Source organism: Mya arenaria, chromosome 5 (assembly GCF_026914265.1).
Source record: "Mya arenaria isolate MELC-2E11 chromosome 5, ASM2691426v1".
Classification (NCBI taxonomy): domain Eukaryota; kingdom Metazoa; phylum Mollusca; class Bivalvia; order Myida; family Myidae; genus Mya; species Mya arenaria.
The window spans coordinates 23,506,262-23,527,850 of record NC_069126.1 but is presented as its reverse complement, the minus strand read 5'-3'; the positions used below and the strand labels follow the sequence as shown (position 1 = coordinate 23,527,850).

At 35.5% G+C, this 21,589-nt stretch overlaps 1 protein-coding gene across 3 annotated transcripts; it reads right to left on the bottom strand.

The window, feature by feature from the left end:
- Positions 1–220: 220 nt before the first annotated feature.
- On the bottom strand, positions 221–13,569 carry LOC128233950 (uncharacterized). 3 transcript variants are annotated; one of them, XM_052947851.1, is made up of 11 exons: positions 13,469–13,569; positions 11,732–11,821; positions 10,537–10,630; positions 10,012–10,074; positions 7,913–9,814; positions 7,576–7,715; positions 6,702–6,848; positions 6,303–6,504; positions 5,185–5,265; positions 4,625–4,797; positions 221–3,240 (listed from the first exon to the last, which is right to left on the bottom strand). In XM_052947851.1, exons 2-11 carry the CDS (start codon positions 11,798–11,800, stop codon positions 1,462–1,464), a joined length of 4,650 nt encoding a protein of 1,549 aa, XP_052803811.1. In that variant the 5' UTR covers positions 11,801–11,821; positions 13,469–13,569; the 3' UTR covers positions 221–1,461. The 3 variants fall into 3 exon arrangements, with proteins under 3 accessions (XP_052803811.1, XP_052803812.1, XP_052803813.1); XM_052947852.1 differs by lacking the exon at positions 13,469–13,569 and adding an exon at positions 13,307–13,447; XM_052947853.1 differs by lacking the exon at positions 10,012–10,074.
- Positions 13,570–21,589: the final 8,020 nt, after the last annotated feature.

Genomic DNA, 21,589 nt, shown 5'->3' with positions numbered 1-21,589 from the left:
CATTATTAGATCTACATTTAGTGAAAAATTATGTTAAAAATTCAGCAAATAAATAAAAATTATTACATACATTTCTATACATTTCAAGTAACACCATTAAAACACCAATTTTTATTTACAGAAAAACCATGTTGAAATTCAAATATATTTATTCATTTTACATTAAACAAGATAAGTTTCGTGTTACCACTTATCTATGAATATATTTATAAAACTGGTTATTTACTTATCATTTGCGAAATTCACTTAGTAAGATGTAACAAGAATCTTATCTAGTTACTCTAGAAATATTACAGACCAAACTTACCGTCTACATACATTTGCTACTCATTGGCATTACAACGAAGAAAGGTTTCGAACGTTTTTTTTCAAAGCATATCAAATATTGTGGCTCCAATGATTGCCCGTCGTTATTGCGACACAAGCAAATCAAATGCAATATGATAAAAACTGAATATATTTTACGAAAATATAGGGAGACATTGGTTTATACTATTTCTTTTAGCTGGATTGTGACGAAAGCTGATAGCTTATAGAATCACTCTCAAGTCCGTTTCCTGGGCAGAAACCAGTACGGTGTCCTTTTTTTGAGAAGCTATGAGAAAGTACCCCTGGTGGGGATCGAACCAACAACCTCTTGGGTGAGAGTTGGACACCTATACCACTAGACCACTCTCAGCCTCGAGGGACACATTGTGACAATACAAATACTAGGTTAAAATAAAAGCAAACTAAAGGCAAAGTAAATTAATATTAAATTAAATAAAATAGAATAAAATAAAATTACGCTTATAATCAAATCAAACAAATCAATAAAAAAAAACTTTTCAAGAAGGTTGAGCACAGCGACGACTGACTATGTTGCGTTTAAAGAATGTATTTATGAACCTATTTATGAAAAGATTGGGGATTTGATTACGATGTTATATTCTGGCACGGGAAAATTCTCAATAAGTATAGCTCTCTAAAGCAGAAGTTTCATTACAGCAACAACGATATACTGCAATATTGAAGATTATGAATGCCTAAGCATTATTTATTTCCTTCTAAGTACTTGTGGTTTCTATGCAGTTGATTTTTACATCAGATACTATTACAATTTTTTAAATTGAGACTTTAATTTAACACCAACTTAATTCTTTTCATATTTTTTTTTAATCTCTATTATCATTATGTTATTGATCCAATTACGTTAATATTTTATCTATTTTGTTGGAATTTAATATTAATTGAATTTTAAGCTTATTTAATTTGCTTGATTTGATTCTTAACTTCATTTAATAGATTTGAAAAAAAATAATTTTAATTCATTTTTTTAATTTACTTTTACTTTACCTGGAATCAATAATTCCAAAATAGTTATACAAAATGATAATTTTAATGTTCAATTTTACTTTGTATATTGGATTTTAGAAAACGACTGCTAGCCGTTTTGAATGTCATGTTTATCAACCAAACATACTATGCCATCAAGTAGCGGAGAGGCCAATATAAAAATGTCCTGGACATTTCTATATCAAAAGCCATGGAGTTCGTCTGCTGGTCCGCTAGTCTTTTCAGACCTGCCTCGCCGTAAAGCACTACAAATACCATGCTAAGCCACGACAATGCGTAGCCCCTTTTCATCCGTTTCACGAGTTCACTTGCTTCGTCCGAATATTCGCAGAATTTCTCATTCTCTTGCTCCTTGTTGTAAAGTGCGAAAATCGCTGCATACACACAGAACATGTTCCCGTCCTTAAATGCACGACTTTCAACGACTATTCCAGCCTCAGTCATTTCCTTCAGGTGGCTTTGATATAGCCTGTGCTTCTTTGCGCAAAACTCGAGAACGATAATGGCTTCTGTTTTCTTCTCAGCAAACGCAAGGAAGGCTGCGTAATCGTGACAAAATGAATCGAACGCTAACGTAAATGACACCGGTACCTCTGACTCAGCGTAAACGCCTGCTACGTCCTTGGGCAGTACTTCATCTATTCGCAGTAGGTGTAGATCGGAGCAAACTTCCCTCATTAAAGTTTTGGAGAGTTGACCGTGAAGCATTTTGTCTGCGAATAAGGCAAACCAAACTGTTGCAGCAAAGTCGAGTCCGCTAAATGCAGCTTGTAGAAACACTTGGAATGACATGCTGTCATCACAAGTACTTACTGCCAAGCGCTCTAGGAAAGCTTCATTCAGTTTCTCAAGACCTCTCTCGTAATAAAAGTGTCTAATGAAGTTTTGGGCTATTTCAATCTGGCATGGTATAAACACCTGCAGTGTTGACGTTTTCACGTTTGAAAAATGTTTCAAATCGTCGCTAACCCTTTCAAAAACGAAAGCACAATTTCTGAGTTCATTCAAACTTTCATTTAAGTTTCGAATATGTAATAATGGCTGTGAAAGAAACTGACACAATCTCTCTTCGACTAGATGTATGTCCTCCTCACTGAAATGATCTATCATATTGTTCTTTGCTATGAAGTAATGTGGAATTCCCCGTTTTCTTATTCCACTTTGAAGCTCGGACATCATAAATATAAGGCATCCAGCAACAGACGTTTCCCACACTTCACAAGGAATTCTTTCACAACTGAAGAAAAATATGCTGTTCGGAATGTCTATGTTGAATAGTTTCACTTCATTAAATTTCTGCAGGCAAAAGTATCGAAATATCAGGTAACAATACATCTGATGTTCAGAAAGTGCTTCCTTGAACAAGATCGTCTCTGCTTCTGCAAATAAGTACTTCCATTCAATATGTGGAAGGTTACTTGCAGGGTGACACGACGCTGACAGGACGCAGCCCTTTGATTCAATTTCAGATCTTATGTGTTGCGGGGGCCAGTTTTGGTATCGCTTTCTGATCAGCCACTCTCTAGCTTGATCTGGCCATTTCGAAATGGGGACGCAATATTCTAACATCATTGGAACTGACCCTTCAGCTTTGGGTTGAGTACACCTGAACAGAAACGGAATATTTGATGAACGTTTCCGATAATATGAACTGTCGTGGAATGTACGCATATTTCCATGAATGGTTTGACTGGTGTTTATAATTCCTGTATATCCGAAGTGACAATATGATCCTTCCTCTCCCCAAACAATATCTTTCAATAGCTGAAGTTTAATTAATATGCAGGAATTAAGCCAAGTTTGCATCTCGTCCTCTTTTCCCTCAAGCCAGCAAAGTGATGGATGAAATGTGCCTTCTGTAATACTACCGACTGGTACTGGAACTGTTTCCTTTGGAAAGTTACACTGAAAATGCACAAACAATTGGATTAATTATAAAGTTAGTATCGTAAATTTTCTACAACGGCGATGATCAATTGTTTGCAAATAATAAAAATAGCACTTAGAGTATAACGATGACTTATTACCATTCGTATTTGATAATACAAGCGAAAAACCATCAGAATCATTATATATTTACTCTGTTATTATATATACCTCAAAATCTGCATGCATGTTAAGTGGTTGCTCAAGTCCCGAAAAGCTTAATAAAAATATTAGATAATAGGAAATTAAATTATTCTTTAAACGTGACGTCGTCAGCGAAAATGGGTTTTGTGAAGTGAAAGCGACATTTTTTTTGTTTGTAAAGTATCTTGCCACATATGCAGGTAATCATAGCAGTTTTACAATAAACACGCAAACTCTTTTTTAATTTAATTGTAAACATTGTCATAAGCTTAATTAAAATCCAATCTTTTGCTTAAAACAATTTTCTGTTTTTACTTTAACAGGAATCATTTTCGCAAAAGAAACCAAGTAACCAACAGGAGAAACTAGACACCTAAATTCAGTTACACGTCTAGAGCAAACAAATGAATTCTGTTTGACATTGAGGAATAATTTTAAAATCCTCAAAGATATGAATACACAATTATGTAATACGGAGGCATGAATATACTACATGGGATTATCAAGTTTCAAAATTAACAAGGATTTTTTTTTAAGAAACAGCGACATTGACCTTGTAGCGAGACACACCAAAAATGGTTCCGTTGACGTGAAGATTACTGCGAGTCTGTTGTCAATGACCTTATTGACTATGCCACTAGGGAAATACATATCCCCAATTGGCGTTATATAAAATATTACCAATTGTCATATTTGACGCTGAACTTGACCGCGCCACTCTAGAAATCTTCTCAGATGGGTTTTATATAACATATTAGCAGTTGTCATAGTGACGCTGAATTCGACTTCACCACTCAAGACATATCCTGAGATGGGTGTTATTATCATATGATCAGCTGCCATAGGGACGCTGAATTCGACTGCGTCACTCGAAACATATCATCAATTGGGTTTAAAATAACATAAAATCAATTGACCTAACCGACGCTGAATTATCATCATTAGAACATTTTTTCGTTTAATATTTTAAATCCTGCATGTAAACAAATGAACTCATCAATGATCACCATGTCCGTTTACAACTTTAAACAGGATATTTAGCATAATGCATATACAACAAAATGGTTGTATATGCATATATACAAACACTAATACGCTATTTATATCAATACGTAATTATTTCTGATCCAAACATATCCGAAGAGATTTTGCGTTCATCGGAAAATATTCACTGAAGAAATGAAAGTTGAGGTGTAAATATATATTAACGAATATTTACTTGTTCAATAAGCCTATTGATTCCATCTAATAAGTCCAACGATATTATTGCAGATACATTTAACACTGTACGTCGTGGGGCTACAGCATTCAGAAGAAATGACAAATGGCATGAAGGCACACCGCTTTCTGGGTCAACATAATCACTGGCAAACATGGCCACCTCGGCTGTGTCTGAAATACATAGATAATGGCATGACCATTACAATTCCATTTAAGACGAGTATTGTATTTAACAACATTTTCAATAAATTTTCTTATTCCGCGGAGAAGTTGATATTTATTATTAAAACATATTCCACAACATAATCATTTGATGTTGCTCAAACTAAATGGAATATTTTCCTAAAAAGAAATTTAGCTCGTTTAAAGTTGTTTCGTATGGTCATATTATCATAATGTTGTAAACTAGACAAAATGAAGAAATTTATTTTTTATTTCTAATGTAAGTCCTTTTCAAGTTCGAACGGCGAATCGACCACCATCGCCACCAACGACATCATCACTCTGACAATATTTACAACCTTTAATGCCTGTTTGTCCGTTATTACTCAGAAGTACCTTTATAAGTGTCCAGCCTCTCGGGGCGTTGTGCTTCCAACGGCAATTGCTTATCAAACTTCCATGATTCAAGATTTCTTCCTGCAATGAGCATGGTATTGAGAACTTGAAATTATTTTATCCGTTTATATGTAAGTTTTACTTTATTCTTCATTGTTTCCGGGTTGATGCTGATCCGATGAGGATTATAGTTTTAATTGTGTAATTATTTATCAATGTAAAGGTGTGAGGCAATATGCCTATAAACTATATTATACCGCCAATGAACTCGTGTTCCAGTACACTCTTCTTTCACTGTCGCTTCCATGACGGTTATCCCTTCATTTGTTATGCGTGTATGGTCTGTTTTTGATGTTTGTACATTCAGGTGTGGTGCGTGTATGGTCTGTTTTTGATATTTGTACATTTACGTGTGGTGTGTGAATGTTTGTTTGTTCTCTTTGGAACTGCAATTACTCACAGTCCGTTTATTTCTTAAGAAGAATACATATATAATAATCCATAGCATTGGCATGAATATACATATCTTCAATATATTAGATAATGTGTTTAATGTTGTTAATAAACTCATTCAGAAAACAAACGTTCATATTTGTTTTCTTTAAGAACGTATGTAAAGTCAGTCTGTAAAATAAATGATTCAAAATAACACTGTGTTGTGCTCTCCTATCACTAATGAAATATGTTTTATAAATACAGTAGCAAATTTGGCTCAGTACAATATTGACGCAATTATATTCTTTTTGGTATATCTTGTATCCTATCATTATGTATTTAATGTTGTATAGAAGTTTGTTTATACCACATTTTTTAAAACACGGAATTTATGGTGTTCCAAAAAGTGGATAAAAAAGAACACTGTAAAAAATGTTCATAATCTTCTACTTCATGGCAATATATGTGTGTATGTTTATGTCTCTCGTTCAGTAACGTTTGTGCCGTACCTTTGTTCCACTTAACAAGATTGTTTATCTTCTTGGCTTTTCATTGTAATTTTCTATTTATTATGGATATTTTATCGTACTTAATAGCTTTTGGCAGATCGAAAACAAAAAAATATCAGAAAATCCAGATTATCAATTTTGCATGTGATTTGAAATGGTATAGTTTTACTGCACCTGATGGCCAGAGACTTGAATAGTGACGTTCGCTGACGTTGCCGATGGTAAGCACGCGGTCACTGGGATGTGTATCTATCCCTGAGGGGATACTTTTCCAAACAACGTCCCTGTTTCGAGTACTCAACACTTTGATTGTACTCCCCACAACATTTGACACAGCTCTGAGCTGTAGATGGTCACCCCATTCTCCATCCAAAATCTAAATCATGAAAGTTAAAACCATTTTATTTGAATAAAACTTTACACGTTAAATATTTTCTGAATTTTCATCAAGAATTTGCCTCGATACTCACATGGACCAATGTGTTTTTACTTTTAACAAAAGTAAATAACTATTATAATTTTATAAACCATTTTGTCTTCCCTAGGCTCTGTAGAATGGATTAATAAACCAACCATTCGTTGCAAATATGCATCCCAGTCTTCGTCCATAAACGACTGGAAGTGTGTGTTCTCCCCGTCGTTTAGGCGTGGGTGTTCCTTCAGCCAGTTGACCGCTGTTTCTCGCAATGATCTGGCATCAAATCGAGTGTCGCCATACATCTGAAATAACTATCTTTTTACAATTATCATCGCTGGATTATATACCGGAAAAAGAAACTGTAAATCTTTCGAGGATTGTTGCTTCAAATATTTTATACATGTAGTTGTGATACATGTGGCAATTCCCAGAATGAAGTCATCTTCATACAATACTATTTATGGTGTTATTTCAGAACTGATATTGTTTTACCTACGAAGTTTCTTAATTCCGCTAGCAGGTTACGAATGCGTCTCAATTTTTAAGACATTGACACTGACATTGTAATATTTGGTTGTAAGTACCAGTAATGCCCATACTACAGCAATTCAGCCAATAACGGACTTTAATAAATATAAATAATAATATAAAATATTATACAGTATATACAGCCCACAAAAAGCAAACTTTTCTACTCTGAATCAAATGGATCTGCAGCGATACGTTTATCAATTAAATTAACCAAAATTCGAGGGTCATAGTTGTCTAGTGGTATAGGTCTCCGCCTCTCTCTCAAGAGGTTTTGGGCTCGATCCCCCACCAGGGTTTCTTTGACATGGTCTCTCAAAAAGAACCAGTTTTAGTGTCTGTCCAGGTTATGAACTCCAGAGTGATTTATGTCAACATTTAATAGTCTTTATAATTGAGCTTAATTGAATAAGTGTAACTTAAATCGAACCAATGGTAAGTAAAATGACATACTATTATATATAAAATAGTCTTTTATACGATTTGACTATACTTGTGTACCTCAAGTTGATCAACAAGGGCCGTGAACATGCAGTTGCCATCAGGACAGACATCATGGACCTCATATCCTTCCTTTTTTGCTGCAACTACCAGCTCTTGAACTGCTCCGTTTTTTTCTTTGCAATCTGTACTCCCGCATGCTGAAAATTAAATATAAAGGTTGGTCTTTGTCTGTCCATTGTTCGATTGAAATTATTTTTAACTTCGTTATCGTGAATAATGAGAAAAGCTTCAAGATAAAGTCCACACATAAAACGAGTCATAGTAAGGATCGAAATTACATCGTGTACATTGAATGCGTCTATTCTAAATGATCATATCTTGATCAATATATTACCTGGGCATTTTGGAAGTCTGGATTGTTTATTCCTCAAATATTCAAACGCAGAATGAAGAGATTCGGCTTTTTTCTCAAGTGTAGATTCAATGGTGTCAATAAACGTCTGCTTTTCCTTATCACTCATACATGGCTTGCTTACTTTTTCTTTCAAACTGCTAGTACCAAAGCTTGATAAGAAATAACTTTTGTTTTCGTTCTGCTCTTCGCTTCCCTTCAACGCTGGTTTGATTTTATCTGTTGCTTTGCTTAGTATGTTGCCTAAAAATGAATCAGTTAAATCACGTTTAGATTTTGATGCTTTATCTTTTCCTTTGGAGATATGCAGTGCTCGCATAGCCGTAGGAACGACACTGTCATCATTTGAATCACGTACAGATTTTGATGCTTTATCTTTCCCTTTGGAGATATGCAGTGCTCGCATAGCAGTAGGAACGACACTGTCATCATTTGAATCAATATCATTTGATGACGAGTTTTGTTGTGTTTCTAATATTTCTCTTGGTTTTTCGTCCGCTTTTACCGTTCTCGTAGAATTATCACGGACCTTCAACACGTTCTCTTGTTTCACTTCACAAGGCAATTCGTGGTGCGTTTGGTTGTCATGCTTATCATCCTGCTCTTGGTTTAGGACTTCGACTGCTGATTTATGCTTAAAAGCTTTACATTTAATTGGTTTTGACAAAGGCTTTGTGTTCGGAGCGAGATCCCTATTATCTAGTTTTTGGGTATTCCGACTACCCGCGCGAGCAGACTTTCGATCTTGCTGAAACTTTTGAAGGCGCTTTTCCCGCATACTTCTCTCTTGTTCCGATTCATACCTACAACTGGGACAATTTGATTTCGTATTTTTTCCATCTGAAGACGACTTGATAGCTATAGGTGACGGAGGCCTTTTAACGTCTTTCTTTGTTTCTGGGATAGTTGAACCCGTGTTCTTGAAATAATATTCATTATTTTTCAAATAATGATTAGAATTGTCGCCTTTATGTTTATATGCAGTACTCTTCTTACTGTTTCGTGTCGTTTCAAGAGATTCAGAACAAGTTCTGAAGGGTGGGTTTTCGCTGTCAGAATTTGAAATCTCATTTTTCATAGAAGTAGATTGCAATGGTTTAGAGAGTAATTGTTCAGTTTCAGTTTCAGCTTCCTGGTGTTGCCTAGTCTCAAACAATGCATTTTCTGGCTTCTCATTGTTCTTACTCGAATTTTCTTCGGCAATATCCTTTAAGCCATTCATCAATTCATTCAATTCCTTTTCTGTGTCTTTATGTTTTTGATGAACTTTTTGTATTTGTCCATTTTTGTTAACTCTGGAAGGAATTTTAGATTCTTTTTGAAAGTCTTTTAACAGCTTTTTCTGCATCTGCTTCGTTTGAGCTATTCGAATGCTTTGTTCATCATAAACACCGCACCATATCAAGGCATAAGGGATCTCATCATAAGGTGGTATCTCATCGAATTTATCCATGTTTAGGTCTTCTGCGATTAATTCATCATCGGAAAAATCAGCCAGTGAATAACTGTCCTCCGAATCTTGCAATTCGAAATTCGATGAGTTACTATAACTTTTGTTGCAGTATGTACAAGAAGAGTTTCCCGAATTAAATTGAGACTTCATTGGTACCACCCGGCAACATTTGTTGTCATTCTTACTATCAGATTCACACTCCGCACATTGTCTTCCAGGTGTTGTGTTTCCCGGTGGTATCGAAACCCCTCTTTTTTGTGCTATACCGGCCTTTTGTTGTGACAATTCCGGAGGTTTACTGGGATTAATTGCCGTGTACTGCATTCCTTTGGGCTTTTCTGGGGTGGTATCATCTTTAAGGGCTTGTCCAGTGAACTCCCTATTGTTTTCCAAATTGCCAGTACCGTTTGGCTTTGAGACTTCATTTGCCCCTTAAACCGCAGAAATAGTTCTCTTATTACAGACAAAATAGTTTTGTGAAATATATCGTACAATAAACAAACAATGAGTTAAACCGTGATTATCAATAATTTTAATATTCGATAGTTATAATTAGGATATGAAGCACAACAAAAATACATTCAAACGATATCTTAAATTTTATTTTCTGAACAATATAATTGTCTACCTTGGATTTGTCTCTTATTATGTATGGTCTGCTCTTTTGGATTAGTGACATGGTCAGTCGTCTCTAAAAAATGAACATATACGTATATTGATAATTTCGGGGCTAATAGGTGACCCGATAAGGGATATACGGGGCGAAGAAAACCATATATGGAGTCATGCGCCCCGTATATCCCATATCGAGTCACCCTCTAGCTCCTTATCGTACATATCAAGTCGACAACCTGTTTACATTGATCAATGTTTCATTTATTCATTGAAATCGGAAAATAGACGCCATTTTAGTACAATATTAAAATTATTGACCCAATATGGAAAAGATATGGGTTACCGCGTGACCAGTCCTGGCGCTATGGCGTTGCGTTATTAATATTTGAGGCGTGATTTTTATATTTATTTGGATGGGTCAATGGTACAAAAATCGAAATTCACCGATTACATGACCGTTTTTGTATTAGAGTTACATTTTCCATTTTTTTTGCAATTTCAATAACATTTGCATTATATTTGACAGTTTATAACATACTTAGAGCGATGAGCTGTGAGCATTTACAATTTCGCCGTCGACCGGTTGATGCCTCTAGCTTGTGCTTTAAGAGGTTGCAGCTTGAGCAATATGTCTGAAATGAAAATCAAAAGTTTAAACTTTCTGGTCCCTTGAAGTCATTTATTTATTTAAGTGTTCAAGTTTATGTCGGTGACCCTAGTATCTATAAATGAATATATGTTTATACATATGTGGTGCATCTATGAGGTGTGTAGGTTATTTGTCTCTGGATCAGCGTAAGATATGCTGTAGCCTTGTGCCTTTAAGCAAGGACTTTGTTGATGTTATACCTCTGGGATTGTCTCTGTAGTTTCCATTAAACTACCCTTTGATTATACTAGCTGCTTACTGCCATTTCGTGTTTTCCGTTTTCGCTGCGAAAATGCGCAATCGGTCATATGAAAATATATACATAGTCGCGGGCAAAATGTCGGAGCGAAAATGCCAAATAGAAATGTTACGGAATTTTGCCCCGACATTTGGCGAATTTTCGCGTTTTCGTCTTTTCACACTTTCAGCTTCTCGTCTCAGTACTTGACGCATGTTCGAATTTGCACATTTTTCGACTTTTTGCTCCGCCACTTGGCACATTTTCGGCCCGTGACTTAGTTTTCCCCATATTGCTTTTTTCGCAATTTCGCCCCGCCTCTTGACGCATATTCGAATTTCCTCTCCTCCACATACCGAATTTTTGTATTGTCGTTTGTTCACCTGTTCGTCCGGCAACTTGTCGCATTTTCACCCCACCACTTTTACTTTGCTTGTTAACACCGTCACTTGGCATACATTTGAATTTTTCGAAATGGCAGAAATCAGTCACCATATTTGATGGTTTCAATCAAACCGATACGTCTGTCTTCATGCTTGTACTCATTGTGTACTTCTTAAGAATTTTTCCTCAATTATATATTTTCTTCCTTGTATGCAGTTCATTTACATTACATTGTTCAGGGGCACCCACTTAATGGTTGTATAAGATTGCATTCATTGTTTAACAACGGTTTCAATTACATTCTTAAGAGCACCCTTCAGAAGAGAAATGTTTATGACGAAGCTATCTAATTGAAAATGGGCCCATAACAATAACCATTGGTCGTTGTAATCGAATAATGAATACAATTGTAAAACAAATTTTCCATGATTACTAATGATGGTTTAAATGAGATGTATATACCTTGAGGCATTTCGGACAACTGCGTGCTTCCTCGTTGCACTGAATAGCGCATGCACTACACTGCGTCATCTAGTGGGGTTTGTACTCATGCTGGAAGGGTAAAATTGTAGAGTTATTGCGTAATTTGATATTATTTGATATATAATTTGATATTGATATCATTATGTTCGCTTAAAAACCAGCATAAGCGTACATGTAAACTCCAGTCGCAATGCAAATACATGTATAAGGAAAACTCGTATTCCGTGCATTAACATTGCACCCCGCATCAAATTTCATCCTTATATTATGTATTCCTTATAGTATGTGACTAAATGAGATATACAGTTAATGTATACACTCTCAGTAATGTCATGTATTTTTTTTAAATACATTGTCAGTCTAGACTCACTTCGTTGAATTTAGGATAGGAGATGACTTTTTTCGTTTTCAGAATTATCTTTTGATATGCTTTTACTATGAGCAAAAATCGATATCAACGACCATGTGAGCTGCGGTACTTACTCTACATAAATATAATGAATTTTACACGAATTTCTATTTTACACAAACATTTATGAAACGATGATGATTAGGAAAATTTACATTTAGCGAGATCTGGCATTTCCGTAACGAGTTGCATACACGTTTTTTTTAATGGCAACAAATATAAGATTATTTTAGTACCTTATACTTTCGTCGCAAAAATTATTTTATTGATTTTTCGGTTGAAAGTTAGACGATAAATAAGTAAGACAAAAAGACGTCATTGTTAAGATATTTGTACCCATTGAACAATCAAACCTTGTATATGGTGTTTAGCGTTGCTTGCCTTTCGTATCATGACCTGGTATGTGTGGCTTATACAATGTAAAACAAAAACAAAAATACAATGTAAACAGATAAGCATAGAATGAAACATATTTAGCTTACAACCGAAACTGTCCATATATTAATATCCTGAATTTTCTTTGAGCCCATTAGGGACAATTTGATAATTGGCATAATGTTGAGTTTTCTGTATTGCAAAGTTTCATCTTTATAATAATATTAAGAACAGTACAGAACAGACAGTTTATTAGACATATACGGCTAAACATCGTCTTAATACATAAAGTTATACATTTAGTCATGTAACGTGTCTAAACATATGGTAAACTAAAGTAACAATATATACATTTAAATGTCAAGAACTAAAGAATAGGGCAAAAGATAAAAACTTAATATTCTTGTTAATATTCTTATTACTTTTAACATTGGAAGAAGTGAGGGAGATTTATATTTGTAATTTACTTTAACTTGTGTTATTAATAATCGAGTTGCGTATATCAAATACATATTCATATTTTCCATTAAGAAGGGTAAACATTGGTTGACTAAAAAATAAAAATCACATACTTTTATTTGATTGATTCCCTGTAAACTACAAATGAACAGACGTCGCTCTCTTGGAGAAAATTCAATTAGTTTGTAACGAATGAAAAAATTTCACTAATTTCACTGGACGAGAGTTTTCACTTATTTATACCTGAATTCATTACAATTACAATAATGAGGGTATACATTCATTGATAAAAAATAATATAAATCACATACTTTTGTTTGATTGATTCCCTGCAATTAACGGACGTCGCTCTCTTGGAGTAAATTCGTTTGTAATACATAGACGAAAGTTATCACTAATTTATAACTGAATTCATTATAATAAAAATAATTAGGGTATACATTCATTCATTAAAAAGAATATAAATCACATACTTTTATTCGATTGATCCATTGTAAACTAGTCCCTGTTTTGTTTTCAAATCGAAAGTACGAAGTAGCGAGAAAATTATATTAGTCATTTTTCCTCAAGTGCATGAACCGTGTATTGAACTGTAAGTGGATACTTTAAAAATTGATGGGCTATCACGGTGGATCATCGTACACCGGATATTGTAGCCCTAGCGAGACGTTAACAACGCAATCTGGCAATATTTATGTGTACCAGCGGTAACATTTTACATGATATATCTGCTTATTGTTAAGTTTGAAAAATAATGAATAATTTGTTGTTATAGTCAGACTTTTTATCCAACCAGTAAATTTGCGAAAAGTCCAAGATTTGTTTGTTAGCAGTAATATTAGTTTCTGAAACGTAACAGCTCGCTCAAGTATTACACTAATGTTCAATACATCTTGGAATTAAGTTAAACAGTACAATAACATAATTTTCTGAACTGCGCATACTGATATAAATGTTGTCTGTGAAAAGTTGCTCCTTATTAAGGTACAGCCTTGATATGCGCAAATTATATGGACTTGGTATAGTATTTTTGTGGACTGGGGATAGCCATATGCTACAAACAAGTGTACTGTGGATAGAAGTATTATAATTATGTCAAAGTCTTAGTTTTTAATTTTTGTAAAATAATTAAAACATTATATGATAAATCATTTTTAGGAACTACAGATCAATCAAAATTAAACGTCATTTAACGAATCGTGTAGTATATGATTTATATTCATATCAAGTATATTTTGCCTCAAATATGGGCAATTATGTATTGTTTTTTATTGTTACGCTGTTGGCCACTGGCCTACATACTTTAGTACCGAGATCGAAATCTGGTTTCGTCAGATCTATTTTTTAAAATGACATGTTAATATAACTCTGGCAAAAATGCAAACTAATAGACCACTTCAATTGAATACTTTCATAAGACTGCAACATGATTGCCTGGGTCTATGGTCATAAACGTTCTCCTGTGTTTGAATTATAAATTGAAATTCTTAAATTCAATAATGTCTAAGCTTTCAGTTATTGTTTTCTGAAAGCCAATTAGATCAAACTTCTCAATGAAATTGAAAAACTCGGGGTCGATATGTTTTGATTTTAAGCCGCAGGCATTCAATGAGAGAAAATTGAGACCATGTCGTTGTAAGCATACATTACCAATATTGTATATAGAGTTATTTAAGTCACTGTTTACGGTCTGATGCTTTCCCTGTCCGTCTTTTTGTTTGGGCCAATCGGACGACCGTTAGCCGGCTGGACGGATCCGAACTAGCAAAGGTAATTCTGGTTTCTTGAGGCCCGTCGGCATCTAGGGAATCTTAGCTATCTTCATTTTCGTCACGAGGGCGTTTCAACTCCGTGTTTTCACGGAGGGATCTTGGAGATCTTTCGTGCAGAGGTTTTCTGCGCGGCTGATTGTCGGTTTGTTGCTCGCCACCAAAAGCTCCAAATCGATTTGTACGAAATTCGAGCGCGCGAGATTGTTGTGGCTGTCGCGGCTCATTTTCACGCGCCCACTTGTTCTGTTGTAGTGGTTGTCGCGGTTCATATGCTAGACAGGGGATGTTCTGTTTCTTGTATATTCTAACTGATCCGTATTCCAATTATGTTTCACACGTATAACTTATCCCGAACTTAACTTTATTTGGCCTCGACAAAAGGGTCATTTCTGAAACTTTTTAGCACTGGAAACAAGCTGCGATGCCGTTCTTCCATTTCCGGGGGATATTGTGCGTTGGTATAGTGACCAATCCGCTGTTTGTTAAACATTACTCCGACTTAAAGAATGTTTTCTCTGTCACTGTTTTTTTTTAAATTTGGCGATGATTGCTTTAGGTTTGCCAGTTGTGTTTGGGCCTTCGGGAGTTCGATGTATTCGGACGAACTGAATATCGGCTATACTTCTATCTTTGTTCAATTGTTCGTACTGAAATATTATGTTTTTATATCAAAATATTTATTAAAGGTCACAATGTCTTCGCTGGTGCGCACGTTCCGTAAAAATCGTATTACATTACATATAATTGGTTTGTTTTATTTACCATGAACCTAGCGGTGTTATTTCTGTAGTACAAAACGATTTTATTATTGTTATCGTAATGGCAATCTAAGCGAGATAACACACAGAAGTCACCCTACTTGCTCAATACAGTTGTCAGTTCTTTACTTCTTCAATATGTATGTATGTTATGTTAGTTATGTAGGCCTTTATCAATTTTATAAAAAAAATCATTTTCAAAAAATACTTATAAATGTTAAATATAGTTATTTGCGGCTCTTGGTGGCGAACAAGACATAAGTTAAATGCTTTCTGAGTAATTATTACATAAAGCAGTTCTATAATGTTACTATCGTTATTATTTCAGTTAAAATTCAGCTTTTTTACTTTATCGAACGGAACGTGGTTCTGCTCTGAACAAAGGCATCACTCAGACTGATTGCCAACGAAATTCGTGGCGCTTTTATATTCGCACAGACACCGTAGGTTGCCGAAACGCTACTGCCAAGAAAAATGATGGCAATGCCTTAGACGTTGGTAGTGCCAACCAAAATGATGGCAGTGACAACAAATTGAAAGGCAGTCATGTGACCGCCACAAAAAAGAACGTGCTAATAAATAAATGGCAGACATCTTGGAAAAATATGCAACTGATACAAAGAAAGGCTCTGAACATAGCCCTAAGTTTTGAAATGTAAACATAAACAAATCAAAAGGATGAGTCACCTTATACACGACTGTACTTGACCATAAAGCAGAGGAAGTTGCGCAGAATAACAAAATGGCTGACATTGTGCGAGTGCAGAAACTTACGATAAAAAATGCAAGAGATATGGATATAACGTCGCAACAGCGGTGAGGAAAACAAGTGTATTATAACACCAACATACCGAAGAAAGATTTTGTTGAACGTTTTAAATTCAAAAGCATGTCGATGTTGAAAAAGTTCACTAAATTACCGGGTGGGGTTAAGTTTATCTGAAGTGCACTTTTGACGCGTTCGATTCTACATAGCTCCTTGTTCGTTTCGTCCAACGCGTTACTCCCCTTCCCAAACCCAGACAGGGACGCTGCCGTTTGTGCCTCTATGGTTGTGATAGCCTCGTGCAGTTGTGTCGGTCTTTTTATGCTGTCCGCTGGGTCTTATTCACATGTTATAGCGCTTTCCTTAGAAATATGGGGTCATTTAAGTCCTGCACGGCTGGCATTACAAATGCAAGCTCTGTAGGCCTCTAATCCAAGCAAGGGGTTGGTGCCTGGTCAACTGTCTTTCGCTTCCTTTCGTTAGATGGAGTTACCGTCCGCGGCACTTCAGTCTGCACCAAGATGGTTTTTTTTGGAATATCCTCAGCAGTTTGGAAGGTCGGAAATGAATTTCACATGAAGTCATCCACATTTGTTGACGGCAATCGGATTCCTTGATCAGTATGGGTAACTTGTCCCATATCGTGCATTGAGACAGGCTCGGGAACAGTATATGTCAGGCCATGCCCTTCGATATCGTAAGGGTGTTGGACATCGGCGCCGAAAGCAGGGACTAAGCTCTGTCCTGACTGTAATTGGATTGTCGGTCTCTCCTGGGCTGCCATCTTCCGAGCTAAGAACTCCTTCAAGGGGACTGCCCGAAAGTTGGGCACATTCCCAACCGGCTCCAGTAGAGGCCTGAACGAAGTCAACGAAGACCCTTTTGGCGGTGGTGGTCCGTTTGGGCTTGGTGCAGCCACCCCAAATGTGTGGGTTGAACGGTTGGACACCAAAATCAGGGGGTTCGACAGATTGGGCCCTTCCTGAAACGAATGATTTCTGGGCATTTGTCACTTCACCTCTGACTGGAAATGGTGGTTCTAAACGCATAAGCTTCGCCCGTCGGTTGCACTTTGAGCATGGACCGCATTTCGGTGTCAACACGCTTCGCTTGTGCAGTCTCTGGGCACGGGAAATCTTGACAAAGCGTCACAATGACCTTGAAGACGACCAGACCTGTACTCAATCTCGAATTGATACGAAGCCAGGATTTCTAGCAACTTTCCCGTTAGACTCCTTCAGCCTAAATAACCAAACGAGGGCCTGGTGATCTATTCGAACTCGGAACTTCCGGCCTAAGAGGTAATGGCGAAAATATTGCACGAAAAAGATGACAGCTAACAATTCCCGCTCTGTAACACAATAATTGCGCACCGCTCTGTTTAAACCACGACTTGCAAGAGCTATGACTCGTTCTCGGCCATCTTGCAGTTAAGCCAAGACCCCACGCCCTATGCCGGTTCCGGAAGCGTCAACAATCAGGATAAACAGTTCAGCATCATTACGAGGGTAACCCAAAATATCCGAACTTGTCAGACACTGCTTCAAATTGGCGAAAGCCTTTTCACATTTATCACTCCATACAAATGGCTTGTCGATTTTTGTCAGCTCGGTCAACGGATGGGCGATCTTTTCGAAATTGTTCACAAAACGGCGGTAATAAGACCCAGTGGCAACACATTGTAATTGACTTCGCTATTGCATCATGTGAAGTATTTCTTTTGATTGAAAAGTTTATATAACATGGCAGTTTTTCCTACTCTTCCCAAGTGCAAAAAGAGATCAATTATAAGGTTATGTTTAATCATTGTGATAAAAATACTGAGCCAGTAAGCATTGATAAATTAGTATGAATTTTTAAAAAATATTGTTAAATGAAGAAAACCATCTTAATGAAATTGTCTGCAGTATTGAGTCATCTAATGTTGATATAAATAATGGTATCAATACTTTTGCAGAGGTACTGTAAACAGGTGCATTTAGTGTATACGGTGTATAAAAGCGCATTTTAAACTATATTCTTAATCCTCCTAGGAGAAAGCATGTACGTCCGTGGTATACAGATGAGTGCGAACAAGCTAGGCGTGATTAAAGGTATGCAAAAAGCAATAACGTAGACTTATGACAATTGAATGCGTTAATTTGGTTATTGGTAAGCTTCGTATACTTCGAGCTAAATTTATATATTACCAGGGTCAACGTGAAACGCTGCATAATACAGCAACGAGTAAGCCCAAGCAATTCTGGGATCTCATTCCCAAATATAAAAATAAATATAACAATAATAAAAGCGATGTTTTTTCACAGAAAATTTATGAACATTTCAAAAAAATTATTTCTGATTCTGAATTTTTCATTGATAATTTGGTCGAACACGTTATAAATAATAGCACATTTTGTGATTAAGTAAAAGATCAGCTGAACTGTGATTTTAATGTTGAGATCTGTTCACTCCCGATATATTCATTGGGTCAAAACATATTTAAGCATCTTTAATGTTTAAAAGTATCTATACAATACGGGTTTTTATCCTAAATCATGGACGAAAGACATTTTGATACCTGTTCCTAATCAAAGCGCGAACGCGCTGAAAGACTATCTGCCGGCAAATATGTGAGAGTTACAAATTTTATTTGAACAAGGGGAATGGGTGAATGGCACATGGATAAAAGTAAAAACTGTGTTGAGGGCCAAGAGCGCGTGTGTCCACATTGGGCGAGGAAACAAACATATCTGTATCCATTTTATGGCGTCTGGTGTCATTTTGTTTATGTAAAAGTTACTTCAATCGTCGTACATTGTAGTCCCCCATCCCCATGTATTTGAGTTTACAATGCATGCCCCTTTCAGTCGTTTCTAAAGGTGTTTCGTTGCTTGATTAGATAGCATACGAAAGGAAAGTATAATACATCATATATATCATTTCCTTTTATGAACATACACGTTTTGTTTAAGGAAAATCATTTTTTTACAAACAACTTAAGCAATAATCCCTTTCAAAATGCACCCCCATCTCCATTTATCTAAGGTTAAAATGCATGCCCCTTTCATTCGCTTCTAATGTATTTTCTGTGCTTTGATTACAAATCATACGATAGGCAAGTTTTATTAACATACACGTTTGAATTGTTTAAGGGCAATTATTTTATTTTATGAACAATTTTAGCAATTATTCCCTTCAAAATTCAGAGCTCATCAGATGGTCGTTTTCCCGAGGACAAACATGTGGTCAGTTAATGTATGTAGAAACTATTTTTACATTATAGGTCAGTTAATGTATGTAGAAACTATTTTTAGATTATCGGAAATTGTCTATTCTAAGAATGAAAATATGATAGTGCTTTTTTAGTTTAATTGATAAATTAATGTTATATATGTTTTATATAAGTATCTTTGTAGAAATAGTACTAGTGCTGTTATGATTGCTTTGCACTCTTTGGATGTTTTACAGGTTTAATCCGAACTACTTTTCTTGACCAATCGTATGCATTACTCGATCACTGTCGTACCAGGGCAAGTGTTCTTATATAAATTGAACGCCCAATGTCTAAAACTATGCCAAGAATACACCGGAACGAAGCTTTTATGCAAAAAAAGAACATCTTATTAGAAAAATATACGCCTAAAAGTCATAGAACGAATAGTATTTTGTTATTGTATAGCAGGCAGATCATATAGTATTTGAAGCACTAGCAACGCGAAACCTTAGATGCAACTATTTTGACATTCAGACAATTCATTTTTGATTCTTTTCTCATAAAAGTAATATCAAAAACACACAATTACAAATAAGCGTCTTTTAGGGTCACGCCAGGTCATAATAACAAACCCTGCAGGCGATGAGATACTTGTGGTCGGTAATAATTTCTGGAACATCTTGGGCTAATTTCAGAGTGATTATCATTATGTTACCTTCCTACCAAAGCCTCCATTATTTTGACCCACATCAATCTGATACGTATAACGATCTAAAATAGTTGTTTTTATGCTGTAAATAAAACGACGGGATACTGAAATACAGCGCGGAAATACCCGAGCAAGCACGAACTCATACTCGGACCGCAATACAACTAATCTATTTTTATGGTGTTGACGTCATTCTGCTAAACATATAGCGCATTGAGACAAAAAAATGGGTTAAAACGACATGAAAAGAAGTAGTTCTTCGGACTTTAAGGTCTAAAGACTACCTGCGCGCATGCGTAATATGAGTTACTTTAATCGCAACAATATCACATATGTTTGTTTAAGGATTGTTAAACATATTTATCTCCCATTTTCTTTTGCTTTTTATATGTGTACATTGCAAGTTGTTGTTGTTTTTTGTTTGTTTTAGAATTGTCTCGGATATGTATCCCATATACCCATCATGTCATGTTATCATGAACTGGGGTATTTAAAATGAACTTGTAAACTTGTAATCTTACTAGAGAGCAGCTAAAACAATCAAATTAAAGACTCATTGAAGACATAGTTGTTTTGCATTGCTTATGGATCTGTGCTTTGTTTAACACAAATATTTCAGTCGCATAACAAACTAAGTTGAGAATTTTCAACCACCTGATTGGACATTATTACTCTCAATCAGATAAATGGACTTCAGTCTTGAAATTGTGTTCCCGTTTCCTCTCGTGTAATGTCTAAGATAAGACGGTTATTGGGAGGTGTTAATAATGTCCTTTGTTCTAACTCGTTCAACGGCAATACATCAATGAACTACAGATAGTAGTTAGACATTGTTAATTTTAATTACTGATAACAAGATTGTAAGCGTATATTTCATGGATGAAAACGATAAAAATATTAAATGACTGGTTGGTCATGAAATATTTACAGGGATCAACTATCGTCTTATAAGGCAAAAAACCGTGTTTTCTTTCATTTAAACACGGTTAACACGGTAAATATAATAAGAACCGTTGTTTGGGATATTTATTCATCCTTTTCAGTAAATTGAAACATTCGTTTAATTGTAGTACAGCCTATTTGGGAGTAAGAGTGCATCGTTAGTCAACAACGGAAAACCATAATGACACCACATATATTATACATCTTGTTTTTTTTTATATATTTGAATTTATGCCATTCAAAAGATATGAAGTCAAAACATGGAATGGAACATGCATTTATAAGTATGTAAATTGCAGGTATTCAAGTCCGACCATACAATCAATAAATGTATTTTTTACATTGTGTATACCCTTATGAATCTCATTGAACTGAATTAACTTGTTTTAACCAAGTGAATTGTCTATTTCCATTTTTAAAAATATAAACACTCTTATTTGAAGAAATCAGT

What these genes read in the sequence shown, in the direction of transcription:
- LOC128233950 (XM_052947851.1), bottom strand. Translation starts at nt 11,800, where the DNA reads ATGACGCAGTGTAGTGCATGCGCTATTCAGTGCAACGAGGAAGCACGC. An exon ending in TAATAAGAGACAAATCCAAG is followed by an intron (nt 9,815 to 10,011) that starts GTAGACAATTAT and finishes CTGCGGTTTAAG; the next exon opens with GGGCAAATGAAGTCTCAAAG. An exon ending in CAGACTTCCAAAATGCCCAG is followed by an intron (nt 7,716 to 7,912) that starts GTAATATATTGA and finishes TTTAATTTTCAG; the next exon opens with CATGCGGGAGTACAGATTGC.